Source organism: Vulpes vulpes, chromosome 1 (genome assembly GCF_048418805.1).
Source record: "Vulpes vulpes isolate BD-2025 chromosome 1, VulVul3, whole genome shotgun sequence".
Taxonomy (NCBI): domain Eukaryota; kingdom Metazoa; phylum Chordata; class Mammalia; order Carnivora; family Canidae; genus Vulpes; species Vulpes vulpes.
In genome coordinates, this window is record NC_132780.1 from 143,000,760 (window position 1) to 143,022,667 (window position 21,908).

Below are 21,908 nucleotides of genomic sequence, written 5' to 3' on the forward strand. Positions count from 1 at the left end.
GTTTCATCCCTTCCAAGGTGAGGAGAGACTGTTCTGACAGAGCAGGGAGGACCTAGGTTATCTGTGAATGCTTACAGAGGTCTTCATCGGATGTCAATGTTGGCTTCATGTAAAACTTCCTGAAGGCTCTGGGGACCTTAACCTAGAGTCAGTGATGTTCTAGGGGTGGGAATTTAGGTCAGGAGCACTTACAGGGCTAGGCCACCGTGGGCCAAGAGAGAGCTTTGGGTGCAGGGAGACCAGTATTTTAAAGTACTCCTTAAATCATACGTGGACTTTCACTATTGGCCTATGCCCAGGTATGACCATACAGATAGGAAATTGAAGTGAGACACATAAAGAAACATCAGGGTTGGGGTTTTTCTGTTTTTTTGGTTTTTTGTTTTTTTGCTTTTGTTTTGTTTTTTGTTTTGTTTTGTTTTACCCAGCCCATGTTCTATGATAAAATTCAGCCCTGCTAAAATAAAAATAGATTTTTGGATGACTGGGTCATAAGCTTCTTGCTTTTCCTTTTCTTCTTCCTTTTTCTTTTTCTTTGCTTTTGATTTTTAAGAATAATGAACATATTCTCTTTTATCATGGGAAAACAGAATAACTTTTATTTGGGAAAAAAAAAGGTGTTTCACACTTATTTAAAACAGCACAGGAAATCCCCACCTCAAATAAGCAGTCTGATGATTGCTTTTGTAATATTTGAAAATAAACCAACTTTATTGAATTAGTCAATATCAATCAAGACTGGAAAACAACTTTATAACTGGTTCAGATTCATGAAGAAAACATTCAGCAATATCTTCATTAAAAGGCAACTTATATTTATTAAGGCTTGAAAGCAAGTCCTGCTATTTTATCACCACAGTTAAAGGTCTTGAGAAAATCAAGTAACCATCATTTGGAGTGTCTTTATAGAATGAAATGTTTGTTCTTTTATAAGGCATCTTTTGCTAATTAGTTAACCCCCAGCTTCTAGAATGGGACAAACAGGAGGTCAGGAAAGTAAGACAAATTCAAACATCAGCTGGATATTTCATTTTTTAAGCATATGCATAATCAATATTGTGAAATCTCTAACTATACATAAAATATTTTAGATAATTGGATCCTTAAAACTATGTTTTTCCAAAAAACAGATTGCTTTTATAGAAACACTGATTGGCCCAAACCCCAGATGAGGCAATCTTTCATTGTATTTTTGGTTGGTGAGGGGAGCATTGGATCTAATTCCTCAAGTAACATTAAATAAAATTATGCACACTTTGGATCATACCTCATGATGAAAGGAAAGCATCTCGAAACAAAGCTGGGAGAAGAATATTGGCAAAGGTAGAAGAATATGCATTCATGAAGGGGGCACGTTACTTGGTTTGAATGCTAAAAAGCACTGGATAGAAGATAATGGGTCTTGCTTGCAGAAAGGGCTCCAAAGCCAAAGATGTGACATCGGTTCTCCTAACTTCAGAACCAGGATGCTTCACGTGCATACTTTTTTCCCGAATGCTTATGATCCTCTTTAATGGCATGTCAGAAAAATAAGGAAGTGATCCCTTAGCAATCACTGAATGAGTTAATACTTTATCTTTCCAAGGAGAGAGACAGCAACATCTGGATTCACTGCTATATAAATGGTTCCTGGCCACTGGGGATATTGGTGAGTCACGGGAGTACCTACTGGATTCCTGCTGCTTCTAGACCAATTTAATTTTAGACACAGACTCTTTGCTGGTTTCTCACAATGGAAAAGTCTTAATAGACAGACCTGTACCTTCCTCACTCCACCCTTCTTTTAATTCTATTTATCTAGACCTTACTGATTCCTGAGATTCTTAGATATTCAGGGTCTATTCGGGGCTTGATCCATTTTGCAACAATGTGAAGATGCTTGGTGTTGTCTGTCTGCACAATGGCCAGTAGGTACAGGTGCTGTGAAGAGCTTCTGTTATTTCATTTGACAAATGCCAGAAAATGCAGCTCAGGAAACTTCACTCTTGGTGAAGCCTTTTTCTAATGAAAAGACCAAGATCCTTGCTGACCCCATCAGCAGGAGATGTGAACACTGAAGACTGGCATTTCCTGGGAAGCTGAAACCAGTCTGAGATAGTGTGGCCAAATAAAAGTGTGTTTCACTTTTCATAGCCTGTGATTCTGAATTGTCAGGCATGTGGCTTCCTTTATTGGGATATAAAGACATACAATAGAAGGAACTATGCAACTATGCTCTATAACACTCAAGCTTTTATTATCCAGCTCATTGTATAAGGTATTTAAAATCTTACCCAATACCTTCTCTCTGGGCCAACCTGAGAGGTAGCCCCACCTGACAGGTAAATTCAACACAGTTATTCTGAATTTGATTCTTCTTTCTGCCTCTGCTTCTCACTCTGCTATCCCACAAAAATAGAATAAAATAAAATAGTGACATGAAAGTCAAAGGAGAAAAATAAATCCAAAATAAAATAGAATCTTAACCCAAGCACTTTCAAATGCTGCTGAAATGCTTTCTGAGGGATCAATATTCATTCAAGACCAATGATAGGGTGACCTCCTGTCTTAAAACTCTGGAGTCCAAACTGAAAACGTCTAGTACTCCCTGAGTTGGTTCTGGAGACACCTAAGGACCTCATCAGTACTGATGCCTGAAGATGATTTGCCAAAGCCCAAGGAGGCTGGAGGATCTGGAGAAAAATCCATTTTGGAAAACATAATCAGAAGGTTAATATTATTGTTATTTTAAAATATTCTGACAAATCTGGTCATAAGACATTAAAGCTCTCAGCCAATAGACGGTTGTATTATGCGATAATCTACTATTGAAATAAAAAGATATTCCTGAATTAAGTACTCAGAAGTGTTTTCCATCTACAACTCCATCCCCTGTTTTAAATGGTTATAACTGATCATGTCACTGACCCCCTCCACTGGTGCCTTAATATCGTTATTTATGTAAAACTAAGTCAACCGCAGAAGGAACATCTAGAAACAACAATATTGATTTAGTTTGGCTTGTTTGTTTTTAAAGACTGTTTTTAGAGACTTGCCAACGGCTGGATTCTGACTATCAAATCAGTCATTAATATCAGACAACCCCATGGGGGGAGCTGTGCCACCTGGGCGGCCTGTTTTCCCTGTCCCGCTGGCTCTGCTACACCAGTGTGCTTCTAGAACAGCACCACTGTGGGTCTCTGGAGAGTAAGCTGCCTCTTAGGTCATCGTGCTTGTATTGCTAAACTCAGGGAAGGGTTTCTGAGGACAACAAGATTTACACTAATTAAAAGTCCTCTGGGATCATTCAAGACTTCATCTCCCAAGAGGCCAGTTCGGGGCTTTTCCTTACAGTAAAAAAGACTGTTTTCTCACCATTCTCCTTTTTTAAACATGCCTAGGGATTAAGTTCCCAGGGAATCCCTGGAAAGGTTCCTTTAGGGGTGGGAATTAATCAGGTCCTCCTGTCTTTGCAAAGCTCTCAGGCTAATAAAATGCCATACTAAGAACTTTCCTCTTCCTCGGTGGGCTCAAGGGGCTCCTCCTGCTTCCTCCCCTCTGTTCAGATCATCGGGCCACTTGATTTCTTCAGAGATCCCTGGAAGCAGGTTGGCCTAGGGATTGCCAGGGTGAGGATGTGCTGATGTTTCTATGGAAAAGATGGTGCTGCCCTGCTGCCCTGCTGACCTTCCTTGGGGCTTTCTGGCACTGGGAAGCCTCACTCTACCAGTGGGCAGCACAGGTAGGAGAACTGGTGAAGGTGGCTGCCTGTGGCAGGTGGCTTTTCTTGAAGGGCATGCGCTCAGACAACGGGCTGCTGATTAGCTCATTTTTCTTAGCTTCCTCTGCACCTCTGAGCCAGGCAAGCTTTAAAGGAAGTGAAGCTCAAAGAGAATGTCTAAAGAGTGAAATATTAGCTTAAAAAAGTGCCCATTTTCATGTGGCAGGTGAGTCAGATGGCAGGAAAATGAACCCAGATGGGGCATATATATTTCTTCAAGTTCAAACCCTGTGGTTTCACAGTTGGAAAGGCCCCTGGACTTTCTTCTTCTGGTGTTCTGTGATCATGCCACCTCTCTACCTCTCAGCCAGGAGGCCCAGCTGGCTGACCCACATTCAGAAAGAGCTTAAAGAGATTGGAAAGTCAATTTTGGCCAATTCTTGGATTTTTGCTCTAAGATTGGTAGTGACATCACATCAGCAGTTCAAGACTTAATGAGACCACGAGAAAGAAGACCTGTGTGAAAGATTCCCAGGGAACATCGAGCCTTATAGAAGACTTTATCATCACCTACACCCCCCACCCACCCACCTCACATCTGCTTTTTCACAGACCAAAATTCACTTGTGGATCAACGCAGTCAAAACCCAGGCATGTAATCCCCAACAAAACTACCCCTAAGCAAGCAACCCCCCTGGCTGGTAGACCCTGTGGGCCTTTTGGCATCAACACTGCTCCCTCACCCCCTTCCTGGTCATCCCAGGTTTGCAACTGCAAATTCTTCTTCCTCAAAAGGCCTGGACCGCATGAAAACAGAGGTTGGTGTCAGTCAGATGCATAAGGGCATTGCAACGTTCTCAGCACCGCAGCAAACGGAGACGGTCTGAAGTGCCTTTCCAGCCTGGTCTTCCATGCCCCATGTGACCGGAGCGCCAGAAAGCAATGAGGGACTGAAGGTGTGTCTGCCAGGTGCCAAATCCACAGCCTGCCTGTCCTCCATTCATTCCCTCATCGCCTCGCCCCCCCCCCCCCCCCAATGCAATGGCTCTCTTTCTAGTAAGAACTATGATTGCATCTGTCCTTGGCCGTGGAGTTAACCAACAAAGAGGTGGGTGGAAGAGGACACCATGTTCCATGTTCCTAATGGAGCTGAGGAGAGATCTTGATATTGGCAGAGAGGCCAGTGACAGTCCCTCAGGTGGGTTCTCCAACACTGACCTCAAACACACTGAACCCTGACCAGGCCCAAAGGCTGAGAGCTTGATTATTTCTATCATTTCTGCTTGCAGATCCCTGTCCGATCACCTGGGGTCAGTTCTGACCTTCAGAAGAGACAGCAGGCTGGAGTCCCACGAGGCCAGCGAGACATGGCCTACTACAAAAAGATGTTTCCCAAGGCCATGCGCAAGAGGAGTCTGGGAGGCTGGAGTTCCTTTGGGAGAAGCTGAGTCCTTCTGCTGCCAGTGGTGGGGCAAGGTGGCCGAGCTCAGGAGCGGCTGAGGCGCTTGGCGACATCCGCGTAAGCTGACTCGATCTCCTTGTCAGCCGCACAGGTGTTGGTGAACTCATCCCGGGCGTAGGCATTCTTCAGGTACCGCCACAGGCCTGTCATCTCAGCAGGGAAATCGTAGTTGCGGTATTTCTTGGCCACAATCTACAACACAGATGGCATGAAAGCGCGAAACAAATCAGCGAGGGAGACTTAATGGTGTGACCTGTTATGTGTGTGTGTGTGTGTGCAGGGAGGGAGCACCCACTTGCATCAAAATGTTTGCCATGCAAGGTGGCAGTGCTGCCTTCTTTTCATCTTATCTCATCTTATTTATTTCTTAAGTAAATATAATTTGCCCTTTTGACTTAGTCATTCTGCTTTTTCCTTCGGAAATAATATCAAAGATATAGCTACATATCTATGATCATGGGACTAATAGTAAAAAAAAAAAAAAAAAGCAATAGTAAAAAAAATGGCAGAGAACAGAAATGTCCAACAATGCATATGCATACATGGATAAATGTACCATTATCCATAAATACAATGCCATACTGGAGAGCCATTAGAAATGATGCTGCAGAGGAGTTCCTGGGATCTGGATAACCCTTTAAGATGGATCCTTAAGTGTCAAGTGCAGTACAAAACAAATGAGAAATAAATAAAAATTTTACAAAGTGCAGTATAATGCATTTGGAGAAATAGGTGTGGTAACTGAAAGTATCTATACCAATACGTCACCCAGTGGCTATGTCTGATTGGTAAAATTCTACATTGTTGCTCCTCACCCATTTTGTTTTACGTAAGCACCCTTAGTTATAGGAGAGAATCAAAAACACACAAAGTGAGCTAGATGTTGGAATGTACATGCAGGCTCAAAGTATGATGTGGGAGTGAACAAATCATGATTTCTAATCTCTCCTTGGTTTGCCAAATGTGTGGGCTGTGGATGGGCATTCTGGGGAGGTGATGTTTGTACTGAAACGGTAGCAGGGTCTTAAGAGCATGGGCTCCGGATCCCAACGGACTGGATCTGCAATTCTACTCCACTATAACAGCTGTGTGACCTTGGACTAGTTACTTGGCCTCTCTGAGCCCCAATTTCTTTATCTCTAAAATGAAGATAATAATAGAACCTTCATTGGAATAACAGATTAGTTCATACTCATAAAAAGCTTAGAGGAGTGGCTGGCTGCTACTGAGCACTCAAGAAACATTATCTCCTATTATAATTCATTAAGACCCATCTTTTGTCCATTTGCATGCATTCAGAGGTTAGGGTAGGGTGGTCTTCACAGAGGATGACCTGTGTAGTTACATGAGGCCTGGAACTCAGAAAGGCCTGCTCTTGGTTGAATGCTCCACTGTCACCATCTGGAAATTCTAAGTACTTTTTAACGGGGACCCCTTTATTGTCACTGTACACTGGCGTCTGCACATTAGCTGGTCTTGCCTCTAGCCCTCTGGGGCTGGCGTGGGAATAGCAAAGAGTAGCCTCTCTCCTAAAACATTGGCTTCTGACTCCTTTCCTTGCTTTGTTTTTAGAGAGGTCTTCAGACTGCTGGCCCCAGGATCCTCCCACTCAGAGAACTCTGAAGTTCAGCTACTCTGGGCTTTCATCTTCATTTTGGTGCCAGTGATGGTCAGGGTTCCCTGGAAAGCTGTGCTGAGTGAAGGCAACAATGACCTATTGCATGAAAAGCCCAGCCTCATCAGTCTGACCACATTCCCAAGGAGGATTCATTTTCCCCTTCCATTCTCCGGCATCAGTTTGAGTGTTCACTGCAATACTAATATTCTATTCTGAATTACAGTTACTGTTTTAGTGTCTTCTCTCTCTCTCTTCTCTCTTCCCTAGCTGTGAACAGTATAAGGACAGGAGCCCCACCTTCTTCATTTCCATACTGCCTGATAATCACAATAACACTATTTTTTTTGAAGATTTTAAGTATTTATTTGAGAGAGAGAGAGGGAGAGAGAAAGAGAGAGAGAGAGAAGGGCAGAGGGAGAAGCAGACTCTCTGACACGGGGCTGGATTCCAGAATCCTGAGATTATGACTTGAGCTGAAGATGTTTAACCGACTCAGCCACCCAGGTGCCCCTCAATAACGTTTATAAGAATAGTGACACTAGCCAGCATTTAGTTACTATGTGCTCTGCTTTAGGCTCTGTTTTAAGCACTGTGTAAGCTACTTAAATCCCTAACAACTCTATAAGGAAGAATGTATTATATCCCCACTTTACAAATGAGGAAAGTAGGGCAAAGAGAAGTTAAGTAAGTGAAGATTCAATAAATAGCTGTATTGCATCTTTACTGTCTTCAGGTATTCTAAATCAAAGTACATCCAGAGACAAATGAAAGAAACTCACTTAATTTCAAAGACTGAAGATCCTTAGCAATGAGCAGACTAAAGCCACATGAGAGTAAATGGCTTATATAATGTTGCACAGGGAATGAGTTCATTCAACCAGTATCTTTTTAAAAATCATTAATATTTCTTCCAGTTCTTGCTTTTCTTTTTTTATTCCAGTATAGCTGACACACATTAGTTTCAGGTGTACAAGTAGTAATTGGGCAAGTCTGTATGCTCTGCTGTGCTCACCAGTAGTGTCGTTCCCATCTGTCACCCTAGGACCCTATTGCAGTATCATTGACTGTATTCCTTCTGCTGTGCCTGGTATTTCCAGGACAGTCCTTCCTTTCTCTCCATGTGGCCACCCAGCCCCTATGCAAATGAGAAAAGAGCCGCTGGAGTCAGAATCCCTTGTGTGCCAGTCATCCAGCTATTGTTGCTCAGCTGCAAACCACCCTAGTGTTTGTGTCTTTGTGACACTGTAGCGGGTACTCTGCAAATCACACCTGTTTTGCCAGTGAGTCTCTGCTGGGCTCTGCCAAGAGTGGGTACTAAAGAGAGAGAGCAAGCCTGCAAAGCTGGAGGAGGGAGAAGGGAGGCCCCTTTTTGTCCTGGGTATCCTGTGCCCATCCACTAGTGGAATCAGTGCCCTCACCCTGGCTGAGAGGCCAGCACTCAATAGTGATCCCACTGCAGGGGTTGGGTCCCAGCCCCCAGCACCAGCTCAGCAGTGCCCCCTACCCCTTCCAAGGTTCGCTTCTGCAGGGGCCCCTCATCTCAGTTTCCAAGTCTAAATAATTCCAACCTCTAACCTCCTCCGTTTGCCTCCCCTGACCTAAGGGGTTGCGGTGGCCTCGTCAAGGTGGAACCTCCTGGTACATTTTGCCTTCCTAGTTCTTCAGTACTTATAGCTGCTTTCTTTAAATTCTCTCTGTGAAGGCAACCAGTTTGGGGTGGTCACCAAAGAAGCCCTCCCACAATGTTCTGTCCAGCTTAGTGCAACTAATAAGCCAAGGGGATGGGATCTGAGTCCTTGGGAGAGCACTCACCATGAGCAAGTGCCAGTTTGCCAGTTCTCCCATTGCCAGTTCTCCTTGACCTCCCTGTTTACTGCAGGGCTCGAGTTTGCTGGAGAGCCTTTGAGAAGAAGGTATCCTGGCTAACGAGCAAGTCCATGCAGGAGTGGTGGGTCACAGACTGATTACAGTGGTCCCAAATCTCTCCATGCTGGGATTTATTTTCACTTTTAAAGGATGAGAGAGGAGATTTAAAAACAGCAGAAGGACAATTTATGAAGATATATACATATATATATATATATATCTTGTGTTTATGTCTTTGTTCCTGTTTGCTTCAGGGGCTGAAGCAGGTCACTGTGCTAGGCTGGGGTCCCAGTGGCTGCTACAGAAGGCCCGCCATGCCCCTCCCTGCCCGGATCTGCACGCCCGGAGCCTTGGCCACATTGCTCGTTGTTTCCTCACATGTTGGCTTGACTTGGGGAGATGAAGACTAGAAGGGAGCCAGACAGCGAGAGTTCAAACCAGGCTCTCAGGGAAAATGAAGATGAACCTGAATGACAGCCAGGCAAGAGAGGGAGAGAGGGTGAGGGCACAGGAGAGAGCGGGCGCAGATGCGCACATGAATCTCTGACGTTCACAAAAACGTCCATGCTCGTGTTCTGAATTTGCTCTTTCATATGAAAACAGTTAGCTCCCACAGCCCAGATTAGGTTTTGGCATCAGGAGCCAAACTGGAGGCCTGACTTGGCTCCCCCTTCACTCTTTCTGCACATCGGGGATTTGCCAGGTCCCTGGGATCTGATAAGCTGGATCAGCAGAAATCCAAGGAGACAGAAGGCGAGGCCCAGCCCTTGTCCCCTTGCAGGCCGTCCTCCTTCTGATCCCCAGCTTCCCCCAAGTGAACAGCTCACTGAACTCCATCCAAGAACACGGGCGTAGCATGGTTATTTAGGGCTGGGAGGAACTGAAGGGGTGGTAGGATGAAGCCTGGGGCCTTGGAGAATCCATTTGTTTTACCTTATTCGACAAGAAATTCTTGAGTGGGTAGTCGATATATGTTTGAGTGAGACAGAAGAAAGAAGGAGTAAAGGAAGAGAGAAGAAAGAAGCAAGAAGGAATATACTTCCTATCTCTTCATTTACGCATGAGAAAAATGGATTCCAGAAAGAGTCAATGACTCTCCCCAGCTCCTGCTGTTAGTGGGTGGCAGATACAGGACCAGAACGTGGATCTCAAGACTTTCTGAAGCGGGGCTTTGCCATTACATCACACTGACACAGTGTGACTGAACTGGAATCACACCATCCCTCCTGGTGTCACTTATTCTTCAGGAAAAGAGAATACAAGATGTTTCCGGGGGTGTGGTGGGGCATGCAGTAATTAATAATGTCAAAGACATGGAGCTTGGCTGGACTTACAAGTAACCACTGGCTTGGCCCGGAACCCAAAGTGTCTTCATATTGATAGATTGCATTTTCCCAGCCCCTAGTAATGGCACTCGTGATTCTCGCCCCGTCTCCAGCTCTGCCCAAGTCTTGTGGGAACACCAGTGCTTGCACAGCTCAGATTTCACTTCAAGATGGTTGTGTTCTGATTGGAGAGAAGCCCACATTTCTAGCTCAGGATTTCAGCTGGAAAATGATAGGCAGGTATCCAGCTGACAAATGACTAAATCTGATTCTTTCTAGTGAAGGGTGGAAGGGAAATGGTATGATACACAAGCTTGGTGATCAATGGTCAATCAATGAGTATTTATGAAAGGGCCCCCATATATCCACCATCATGCTTGGAGAAGCCACTATCCCCACAGAGTGTATTGTATTACCAAGACATATGATATAAATGAGTATAAAATAAACTATATGGTCCCACTTTGTGTTTCTCTAGGCTGGTGAGGGCCAGGAAAGGATGTTAGAAGATGCATTAGTTTAGAGAATGAACATCAGGGCACACAATTATTGTCTTCAAATGAGGTGAAACAGAACAGCCCTGTTCCATGCTGTTCCAGAAAACGGAGGGAAGCAGGGAGGCTGTTTGGGCTCAACATAAGGAAGGGTGTTTTCAGGAGCACTTGTGGGACTCAGTTAAGCATCCAACTCTTGATTTGGGCACAGGTCAAGATCTCAGGGTTGTGGGATGGAGCCTCACATTGGGCTCTGAGCTGGGCCCGGAGCCTGCTTAAAATTCTCTCATTCCCTCTCTCTCTGCCCCTGCCTGCCCCTGAAAAAAAAAAAAAAAAGGATGGATGTTTTAATAATCAGAGCCATCCAAAATGGTAGGACTGACTTGTTAGGCAGGGAACTCTTCACCATCAGAACCGTGCAGTGAGAACTCTAGGAAGCCTGTCACGGACAGGCAGAAAGTGGTCCCGTTTGGGGTGGGAGATAGTTTTGGATGACCTAGGAATTCCCTTCTTTCCAACTCTTGGATCCTAGGAGTCTTTTAGGACAGGATTGAACTGCATGTCGAAGTTGATCAGTGAGTGAAACCATGGCAAGAAAATGATGTCACTTCTTGTAGCCTCCTGCTCTTCAACCGATAGATAAAGAAGATGATACACGGCTGCCCTAGGGAGTTACTAGAGGGAATGAGAAGGCTTGTATGTGAAGCAACTTCATAGAGATGTGGGGGTGTGGACAGTGAACACCCACAAGGCAGAGACAAGGAAGAAGTACGTTTGTGCACTCTCTCTCTCTCTCTCTCTCTCTCTCTATATATATATATATATATATATACACACACACACATATATATGTATAATTGTATGTATACATATACATCCATCCATGTATACATCCATCCATTTATACATATACATATATATGTGTGTATGTACAACTATACATGCTATGACAATAGCAGCTGCTATGTATTGAGCCTTTATAATATGTCAGGCACTGTTATGCCATATTTACTCTCCCAGCCAAGAAGTAAGAATAAGAAGTAAGTAATATATGCCTGTTTTACTGAAGCTCAGAGAGTCTATACAGCCAGTAAGCAGTAGGGTTCCTGACTGGGTTCCTATTCATGTGACTTCAGAGCCCGGGCTCTGGACCAGCAGGTGGCACTGTCCTTGACTCCTCCACAGGTGACCGGGACCTATGGTGGAGTTGGATATGGCAAGCAACCTGCAGATTGAGCTGTCTTACCTTGACCACATGGAGTTTGGGCAACAGATTGCAGTCAGCCAGAGTCAGCTCATCCCCATCTAGGAATTTGCGCCGGGACCTCTTGTCTTCGTCCCCGTGAGTGTTGGCGTCAATTTCTTCTGGAAGAGGGTTGTTCAGGTAGTCATCCAGTTTCTTCAGTGCCCTGGTCAGGCCTCTCTCAAGGGCTAGCATGAAACAGCAAAAGAAGAATCTTTAGTCAACCTTCCTGCCACTGGAAACAACCAGAGGGTGTTTAGAGTAGCCTATCCTGAATTCTGTCCCCAATGTCACACTGCCAGCTCCCACACACTACAGGATAGCCGGCAGCCATGGATACAGTGCAGCAGAAGAGTGTTAGGGGGCCTGAACAAGCAAACCTTAACCAAACAATAAACACTAGCTAATTTTTTTTTTTTGAAAAAAAGCATGAATGTAGAAATGCAACCATTTGGATATATATCAAAGTTTTAGAGAGCTTATCTGCAGTAGATACAATAATAATACTTGACTTTCATTTTCTATTTTGCTTCTCCATATTTTGCTAATATTCCATAATTAACCCATATAATAATTTTGTAGAAAGAAAGGGCTATTAACTAAGTATGTAAGTGCTTAAAAATCCTAGGACAGAGATATGCACCAGACTTTGTGGAAGCATTAACTATGGAAACACTAACTGACCCAACCTGAGAAGGGAAAGGGACAAAGCTTCCAGGAAGACATGACACAGGAAAGTAAGTTACCCTCTTTGGTGTTGCCCCCTATAGGACTCATGGATCCCAGAAAGGCATATTTCAGTTTAATCTAGAGAAGGTTGTTCTACAAATTAGAGATGTCCAAAATGGAAGGGCCAGTGCACCAGGCAGAGAGCTCCACCAGAAATCTACAAACACAGCTATATGGAAGCCGGTCATGGACACAGCTCAGAGAATGAACATCCAAAGGACAGTAATGCAGTAGAAGACTTTTACAGTCTTGCTCCAATAATTTCCAATCCAATAATTCTTTCAGACACAGGAATAGAACAAAATATTCAAAAGAACAACAGCTAGAAGTCACTGTCACTCAGAACCAATCCATCTGGAATCTCACAGTCCATTCTAGGCACAGAAGCCTGGCCACCCGATCTCCGAGGACAGAGGTGGGGAAGATGGCTGGTTGGAGCCCCAGCCACTGCACCTGTGTCATCGCCCCCTCCCCAAGGCTGTTTTTCCCAGGCTCTGGTGTAGAGCATGACACTGAGGTAATAGGACTCAGTCCAATGTTAATTCCAGCAGATGAAAGAGGGATGCTATGCTGCCCCTGGAGGGAGATCCCAAAGGACTGTACTCTTATTTACTTGATCCCAAATGTGTCTTCTGTTAGCCACTCCTCCCCTAACCCAAGTTTGTTTTTTCATAGAAGGCCTTTGTTTGAGACAATGAAACAGCACCAGCCCAAGATAAATCCATTGAACACTTACTGGAATGTTTGAAAACAGGCTGGAGGTTGGACGTAGTTTCTCAATACTTCCTTCTCCCTAGTGTGGCATTTGAACTTGTACTCCATCATCTGCTTTGTGTTTTTCCAGTTTGGGAGAATAGAGGGAGCAGGGCTGGGAAAAATGCTTGTGTTCCCCTTAGGAATTGTCTAGACTAGGATGGGACTGCAAGCCTCTTCGAGGACAATAGCAGAGGGTGGGTACCAAACAATAGCCATTATGCTCCCCACCCCCAACTGAAGCACTTGTGATCTATATTGGGTTTGTTTGCTTCCTTAAATCCCTCCACCCCTTTCAGTTATGGCGATTATGCCAAAATCTGGATTGTAACGGAGAAAGGAAATATCAAATAGAGTGCCTGTTGAAACCTGACCAACTGATATCAATCCAAGGGAGAGAGACAGATGAAGAGAATGAAATGTTGCAGATTGTAATTCCAAAACGCCTGCTGGAGACCCAAGCAGGCCACTGCATGAAGCTGTGTGCAAGTGCCCCGGTGTGGGAACTATCTTGATATTGGGTAAAAGAGGTCTAGAACAGCAACTGGAGCTCCTTGGGAGGACATTTCTGAATACATTTCAATGATGTCTCCATGAACTCTTGAGGTGGAAGGATAAAGTGTGGTAGTGGGCATGGCTGTTGCCTTATGCCATAACTGCGACATCCAAGTAGGTGTGTGCCAAGGATGTCCTCTGCGTGTCAATGTCATCGCCTGAGTCCAGGTATTTTTGATCAGGAATGTGAAGGGGGCAGTTGGTGGTAATCATGATGGAGAGAGAAGAAGAGGTGAGGCAGCATGGAAGAGATCTCATGGCCTGGAGCTAAGCCTGCCTTAAAATTTTGAGCCTGCCCAGGGTAGATATCACTGTGATGCTCTCAAGTTGAAGCTTCAGTTCCCTTAACCCTATGGGCCCCTTTTAAAGCCTTGAACTTGATTTTTTAAAAATTCCTTATTTGTATTTATTGTATGGGCTTCAGATCCCCCGCTCCCCAGCCAAATCTTGGGAACATCCCTGATCCCAGAACTTATGAAGAAGTGTGACCTTGGGTAAGTTCCTCAACTTCACTGAGTTTCAGTTTTCTTATCTCAACTGTGAGATGAAGATCCCTAATCTTCCTAAGGCCATAGTGAGGACTGATTGGGATCATGCAGGGAAAAGTGCCTCAGACACCTGCTCCATGCTAAGACATCCTTGTGATCACCCTTGCCAGTGCAGGTCCAAATGTGGTGACCATCTGCTCTCTGCCCCTGACCCTATACCCTCAGTCAGTTATATTCCTCAAAATTCCAAGGTGCAGCAGAGAAGGAGAGATTCTCAGAAGCTCCAGTTCTGAGGCCCAGTCTCTGGAGAAGACAATCAACAGCCCAGAGCTTGACTTCCCTTCTTGATTTAATGTACAGGCACACTCCATCGGGATCCTTCTTGGTGACAAGCTGTGTGAGAGTCATGGCCAGAGGGACACAGACAATGTGTCTCTGCTAACACACTGCCATTATTATGGAATAACAGATGCCAGCACCAATATATTCTCTGCCAGTTCTTTTCCCTCCTATCTGCCAACTTCTTCCTCTGACCCTGGCTCAATCTGGCATCCATAGAATTTAATTCTCTCTTTTGGCTCATAGCACCCAGGTCATGAAGCCACTGGTGGTGATACTTTCTGTTCTGGTAAGAGTGAGGGGATGTGAAAGAAACCAGAGTGACAAGTAGATGTTAATTCTATCAGTGCTCACATTTGAAACCCTCCCTCCCAAAGACTTCCTCTGAGTAGCAGGATGGGGTAACCCTCGGACCACAGCAAGCCTGGGGCCAGGGGACCCTGAGACCCAGGAGCAGTAACATCCCAGGCACTTGACAGATACCCTGTCCTTTGATTGCTTTCTACCCCACTGCACCCGCCCTTTCCAGAAAGATTTATTCTGTACCACACACAAACGCGCTAGGTAAAATATGTGATGAGGAAACAAGGGGAATAGTTCATAAATATTCTCAGCCATATGCAAACAATCTCAAATTTATTTTTCTCCTTTTTAAGGAGGAAAAAAAATCCACCCATTCCATGATCACTTCCAGATTCATTGAGGTTGATATTACATAAGAACCAATATTGTTTTCTCGTCGTAGAGAAATAATGACTTGGAAACGGCAATTTGAGCTAAGAAAATAATATACTCTTACCAGGGCATGGAGGCTGAATGAGGACCAGGGAGCCAAGACTCTAGCTCAGCCTCCAACTAGCTCTTGCAAGCACAGCTCAACCCTGCTTTGCTGGCATGCTTTGTGCAGCAGGGGTATCAGCAAGCAGCCACGCAGACTTTTTGGGGCTCCAAATTCACTTAGGGTGGAACACATGTCAAAGGTACTCTTTGAAGGGACAGGAGCTGCTCTGTGGGCCCAGGGTCCTATATTCTCAGCTCCTCACGTGTGTTTTCTCTCTGGCATGTGAACTTGCAGAGAGATAAGAGCCAGGGAGCCACCTCTGACTGCCGGCTGCAGCCCAGACAGGCGTCTGTTCAGCTCTCCCATGGAGAAGACGATCGGGGCTATTGGGAGCTGGCCCCAGGCCGAGGACCCTCCGTCCCACGGTGCCTCTCTCATGGCTCTGATCCAGCACCAGCAAGAAAGACAGTAACTGAATTTCTGAAGTAAGACCAGGAATGTTTACACAACCTATCATTTAAATAGACAGTGAAGCTATGTTGATGGGAATTATTATTCATATCCATTTAACAGATAAAGAAATTGAGTCTTAGACTTCCCCAAGGCACACATGCATGTGCAAGCAAACTGGGGCCAGAGGCACACTGAAATTATACCTTGTTTGGTTTTTAACTACTGTTGTCTTCCTTACGAGCCCCAACCCCTGGGTAATGGGAGAATAACAATTTTATTTTAGTCCGTTCTGAATTACAATCCAGTCTGATGTAATAAATAGTCCCTCTAGAGAATTCTCAGGTTTGTTTGTTTTTTTGTTTGTTTGTTTGTTTTGCATGAAAATGCTCCTTTTCTCAGAAAGTCTCCATCTCCTCTGTCTTTCCTCGATAAGTAAAATGAAGGCAAGGGGACTGTTGTGAGCTCATGGCCTTGGGGAGATAGGGGTCCTGGGATCTAGCAGGTGGAGGCTTTGGGAAGCTACCACAGGTCCTGTGTCTCTTTGTGTTTACTTTTTTTTTTAAGATTTTATTTATTTATTCATGAGAGATACACAGAGAGAGAGGCAGAGACATATGCAGAGGGAGAAGCAGGCTCCATGCAGGGAGCCCGATATGTGACTCGAACCCGGGACTCCAGGATCACGCCCTGAGCCGAAGGCAGACTCTTTAACCACTGAGCCATCCAGGTGTCCCAGTTACTTTTTTCTCTTTTTTTACTTTTTTTTTTTTTTTTTTTTACTTTTTTCTTAATGAAACCTCCACTTTCTTCCAGAGTAAGCACAGGGATGTTGATGGTAGGATAGTGGTCAGAGGTTGGCTGTTTGGTTCCCTCCAAAGCCCTGGAAGGATTCCCAAGCAAAATGCCACATAGAGCTTTCTAGATGCATCTCTAGTTGCCTGACCCTTCTACCTGTCTCTTCTCCTTCATCCCCAAATCCTATGGTCCAGGAAGGGTACACTTTCCTTTACATTTTCCTATGTCAAATGGTCCATCAACCACTGAACAGCAAGCTTCCCTGGCCCACTGCATGGACTGAACGGTCATTTCTTCTCTGTGATCTGAGGCTTCTCGGTATGGTTCCTGATGTGCTAAAACTGAGAGATAAAGAGATTTAGAGCATTTTAAGACGATAGCTTGGCTTGTAAGGCTACTGTCTTGTTGAAAATGCTATTTTGAATCAGCAGCTAAATATTGATTACTTTTTTCTTTCTATCTTAGAATTCCTTCTATAGAATTCTTATCTGTCATGGGGCCAATGGATGCTCAGGGCAGATTAGAATCTTGTACTCAAGAAAGACAAAGAGAAAAGTACTAGCCCTATTATCCAAGTAAGGAGGAAAACCAGTATTTAAAAACAGGACTGCTGGATTCCAAAACTTAAATTTCTTTCACTCTGGGTGCCAAGGACCAACCCATGGCTCTTTGGGAGTCCACTCAGCCTTCCATCTTCCTTTCATGCTGCAGACTTTTCTCATAAGCCCTTATTTACCTAACAAGAGTGTGACTATTAGGACACCACTCCTTATGCCTTAACTTCTAGTGAATTTGATAAAATACTTGTGTTCTTCTGTTAATGGCCTGATTTTAGCTGGAATTCTTGGTGCTCCTCTCAGTGACTATCATTGGGTCTAGAAGGAGTTATTTCTAAGGAGAGAGCCTACCAGGACCCTTAACATCATTTCTCAGCAACAAATACTAACTTAGCCTGTATACAAGGCCAATGGTGTCACATCATCTGTGCAAGCAGAACATCTTGGTGAAAAGAAAGAAATTCATATGAGTTTTTCTTATGAAGATGTAAGTATCTAGATAATGAGAAATACCTGGAGGACTGGATGAAGTTTTTCCTTTTCATCTCTTTCGAGATCATGTCAATATAACAAAAAAAGCATAGCTGTGGTTTGAGGGAGACCACAAAGGAGATTTCTCTGGCCATCGTGTATTCTTGGACAGAAAATAGAAAGATGGCCATGCCTTGTTGACATTTGATAGTTTTAAACACGAATGATAATGTGATGGGAACAAAAGAAAATCAAATAGTAAGAATGTAATATCATCTCTATCTCACCTTTCTGGAAGAAAAAGCCTTTCTTCTGAAACAGGGAGGTCATATTGCTTTACACAAGATGCCCAAGGGCCAAAGATCCAGGAAAGAGGAAGAGGTTGGAGAAGCAGTAAGGCTCAGGAGAGTTACAGGGGTGGGAGAAGAGGAGGTGCCGGTCAGGTGGGCAGGAACATAAATGTTGTCATAAAGAGGACAATTTTAAGGAGAGACAGAGATGTTCTGGGGTGGGGGTCAGGTGAGGTTGGAACATTTGGCTTTGTGCTGGGCAGTGTGGTTCCCTCCTCAGTAAGAATCCCTCCATAAAGATCTACATTCATCTTTCAAGTTTAGGGAATTGGAGTCACATGGCTTTTCTCTGTTGCGAAAGCCCTTAAAGATAGAAAACATAGCCCAGCGATAGTTGAGTTACATTAATATGAATGACCACATAAAGGCAAAATTATAAGCAGGTGGGAACTGGGGTTCATACCCTCTGACCCACAGTGACCCTTCTACAACACAAAACAGGTAAGGCATAGCTGAGCCGCATGGTCATTTTATCTCTCAAAGCGTTATCAATGCCCAGTCCTTCAACCACAGAGGCAAAAATGGCAGCAGGATTGCACAAGATGGGAACTAAATTTTGTTTCAGGTTTAGTGAGCCCTACTTTCCTGTGCCTGGGCCCTTGGGGTATGTTCACATGTCACAGCTATCAACAGGGAAGGGACGGAGAGATCCTGAGTTGGGGTGTCATATAGCCCTGCACTAGGCTTCCCTGAGAGGTCTTGTGACCACAGCCACAGGGTGGTACGTCCACTTTGCTTTTCAAAAGATCTGAGTTTGAATCCTGCACGGTTCTGGTTGTTGACAGGCTGCTTCTAAGCATCTTCTACAGACTCTGGTGCATAGAGGGACTTAACAAAACTTAGCTATGACTATTACAGCTGTAGAGCTTCAGTTTATAAGAGGATGTGAAAGAAGGAGAGACTGAAGCCAGGTGTCTGAAGTGAAGCTTATTTGAGCATCCAGGAACTTCCCAGGTGCAAGGGGAATCCTGGCCAGCTTGGAGGATGGAGCTCACACTTGCATTTCCAATGTGTCTGCAATCCCAAGTTGCCTGGAATCATCTCTTTTGGATCTGGCTTTGCTCTCTCCAGGCTACAGGAATGAGTCAAACTTTCTTGGTCTGATAGTTTGGAGAACTCATGTCCACCTTTGGCATGAGACCAAGAACCCTAGACTTGGCCCCATAGCCAGAGAGGAGGATATCAAATTGGCTCTAGCTGTGAAAGACCCAGGAGTTCCCATGTGGGAAGCCATTCCCAGGCCTTCATTTCTAGGTACTGGTGAAAACAGGAAAGGTTGGGAAGACAAAACAGTGGTTTATGAGAAAGGAAAATGCAATGGCAACTTCAACAGATTCCCTACTGGTCCCTCTTGCAGCATCAGCTGAGCTCAAGAGGAGTCTGTAGCTCCTGCTGCCATGGGTATTATTTGTTTGTTCTAGAAAAGATTTCAGCCTTGAATGGGAGGGTGAATTAAATGACAAACTCCCATAGTTCTTTCCAGTAAGGGGTCAGTAAATGATTCTTTAGTCCCAAGGCAGGATTCAGGTCTTACAACTAAGGTGGACTGGGATACAGGACATTGTTGGAAGCCCCCTACCCACCCCCCTTTGGTGGAGAGATCACCAAGTGAATGGATATATATTTCTTTGAGATATTTCTAAGGTAGCCAGGGCTCTCTCCTTGAAGAAGAGACAGGTCCTCTCAAGAGCTTCTTCCTCAAGCCCTATAGCAGATCCTTGAGAAGAATCATCTTTTTTTATACAATTCCACAAATCTACCTGATATTTGCCCCATATTTAGATGTATGACTCCCAACAACAAACTACATATGTGTGTGTGTGTATATATATATATTTGTGTCTTTGGCAATCATTTGGCTGTGTTTAAATACCAGCATGGTAAAGAATTTAGGACAACCTTGGCATGGCTTTCATAAGATTTTTTTTTTAAGTATGAAGAAGGGACATATGCATAACGTAGACACTTCCCGATTCAGATAATTTTCTAAATCTAAAAGCCACCACGAATTTGAAAAGAAAGATGATCATGTATGTCTTCAAACTTAGGTCTCCTTCGGTGTACACTGTCTGTACCCTGTAAACTCCCCCAGGGATCGCTTATCAACAGGAAGAGAGAGAGCGGGAGGAAGACTGACTGAGAAGGAGCCAGTGGAAAGAGGAAGCAGCAGAAACTCGCTGGGGAGGGTGTAGCTCAGCTGGAGCGACCCGCCGAGAGCTGTTCCCGTTGGGGAGCCCTGCCCAGGCTCCAGCCGCGGGGCGGTGGCGACCCCTCCTGGCCTGTCCTTACCCGACGGAAACCGCATCTTCCACAGCCAACGTGTGTAACATGTATGTGTGTTTTCTATTAGGCTTTCCAGAAACTCATAAATGGCTGTAAAAACCATTGTGCTAATAGAAGGAGAGACATAAATGCTGACTGGAGCTATTAATGCTGGTTGTAGTTTATGTAGCAGACTGAATCGGGCTGAAAACTTGAGATTTTTATGGTTACTTTGTAACAGGTTATTTTTAAGTATCAGGCCATAGATTAGGCTCAGTCCTCATGTTCAAAGACTCAGGATGTCAAGGGAGATACTTTCTTGGTCTTCTGTCCAGTGTTTGGACCTAGAGACTTTCTTCCTCAACGCTCCCTCCCTCCAAGCACTCAGGCTACAGTGAGTTAGTCACTGGGATGCCTGGGTGGCTCAGTGGTTGGGCAAGAGTCTGCCTTCGGCTCAGGGCCTGATCCCAGGGTCCTGCGATCGAGTCCCGCATCAGGCTCTCCGCAGGGAGCCTGCTTCTCCCTCTGCCTCTGTTTCTGCCCCTCTCTCCATGTGTCTCTCATGAATAAATAAATAAATAAATAAATAAATAAATAAATAAACAAACAAACAAACTGAGTTGGTCACATTTTATCCTACTCATCTTCAAATGCCTACATCTTTTATATAAGAGCCATTAACAAATTTAAAAACTGCCACCCGGCCACCACAGCTCTACATTTAAATAATTACCAGTTTCCAACATTCTGACTATACTGTAAACTCTCCCCTGGCTGCCCATTCTTTCTTTTAACTCATTTCTCTCCAGTGCCCACTGTGGGTGGGCCAGGTTCGGTGCCCCTCGCCTCCCATGGCTATTGTGTCAGGGCTCCCCAAGTGAGGCTGGGATTGTGTGGTGCATTTGGGAAACACACATGGTTTATGGACTGATTTGATCACAGTTTCCTAAATGACCTCCCTACTCTTGTTTAAAAACTCAGCACCACATACATTTTAAATAATGGATTATTTAAATGTATCACGTGTACAGGTCAGGTGCACAGACTATGGGACCAGGTGCCTGAGTGGGGTTCCTGGCTCAGACACTTACTAGCTTGGGCGGGCTGCTTAACATCTTGTGCCTCAGTTTCCTCTTCTGCAAAACGGAGATCCTAACAAAGCACACCTTGTAGGGTTGCCTGCAACGACTGATGCCCCTCTAGGAGGTTTAGAACTACAGCCACCATGCAGTGAGTGGCTCTTAGGTGCAAGGTGTGATATGCTTGATGTATAAAAAAATCAAGCATACAAAAAGCTAGTAAATTCTTAGAGTTACCAGAAAAAAAGTTTGCTTGATAAACATTGTGCTTCCCTCACCCTCTACCTTGAGGAAGTCACCCCAGATGAGTTATGCAGCATTTTCTGGAGTACTCAGCTGGTCCTTTCACTCTGAGTCGGCTGTTGTAACCACAGTCTCCCCAGAGTGAGCTTTGTGTCTCATAGTCATGCAAGGGGCAAACTTAGAGGGTAAGTTCTGCAGGAGTTGGGGGCGAGTGATACTTTTACAGAATTCCCCTGATACGCCAAAATTATACCCTCCACCACCCCTCCTTGCTCAGAGCAGCCCTCCAGCTGCCCGCACTTGCCTCCACAAGGATTACAGTCTCAGGGGAGAAGCTATGCACCA

General features: G+C 44.6%; 1 protein-coding gene across 5 annotated transcripts in view; it reads right to left on the minus strand.

Moving 5' to 3' along the window:
- Positions 1-682: 682 nt before the first annotated feature.
- The window catches only part of CLIC5 (chloride intracellular channel 5), a 155,942-nt gene continuing 134,716 nt past the window's right edge, over positions 683-21,908 (minus strand). For all 5 annotated transcript variants that reach the window (XM_025991010.2, XM_025991011.2, XM_072733297.1 and 2 more), the window contains exons 5-6: positions 11,712-11,896; positions 683-5,354 (exon numbers count right to left, since the gene is read on the minus strand). In XM_025991010.2, the coding sequence (XP_025846795.2) occupies positions 5,187-5,354; positions 11,712-11,896 (353 nt within the window). In that variant the 3' untranslated portion in view covers positions 683-5,186. The remainder of the gene's footprint in view (positions 5,355-11,711; positions 11,897-21,908) is intronic.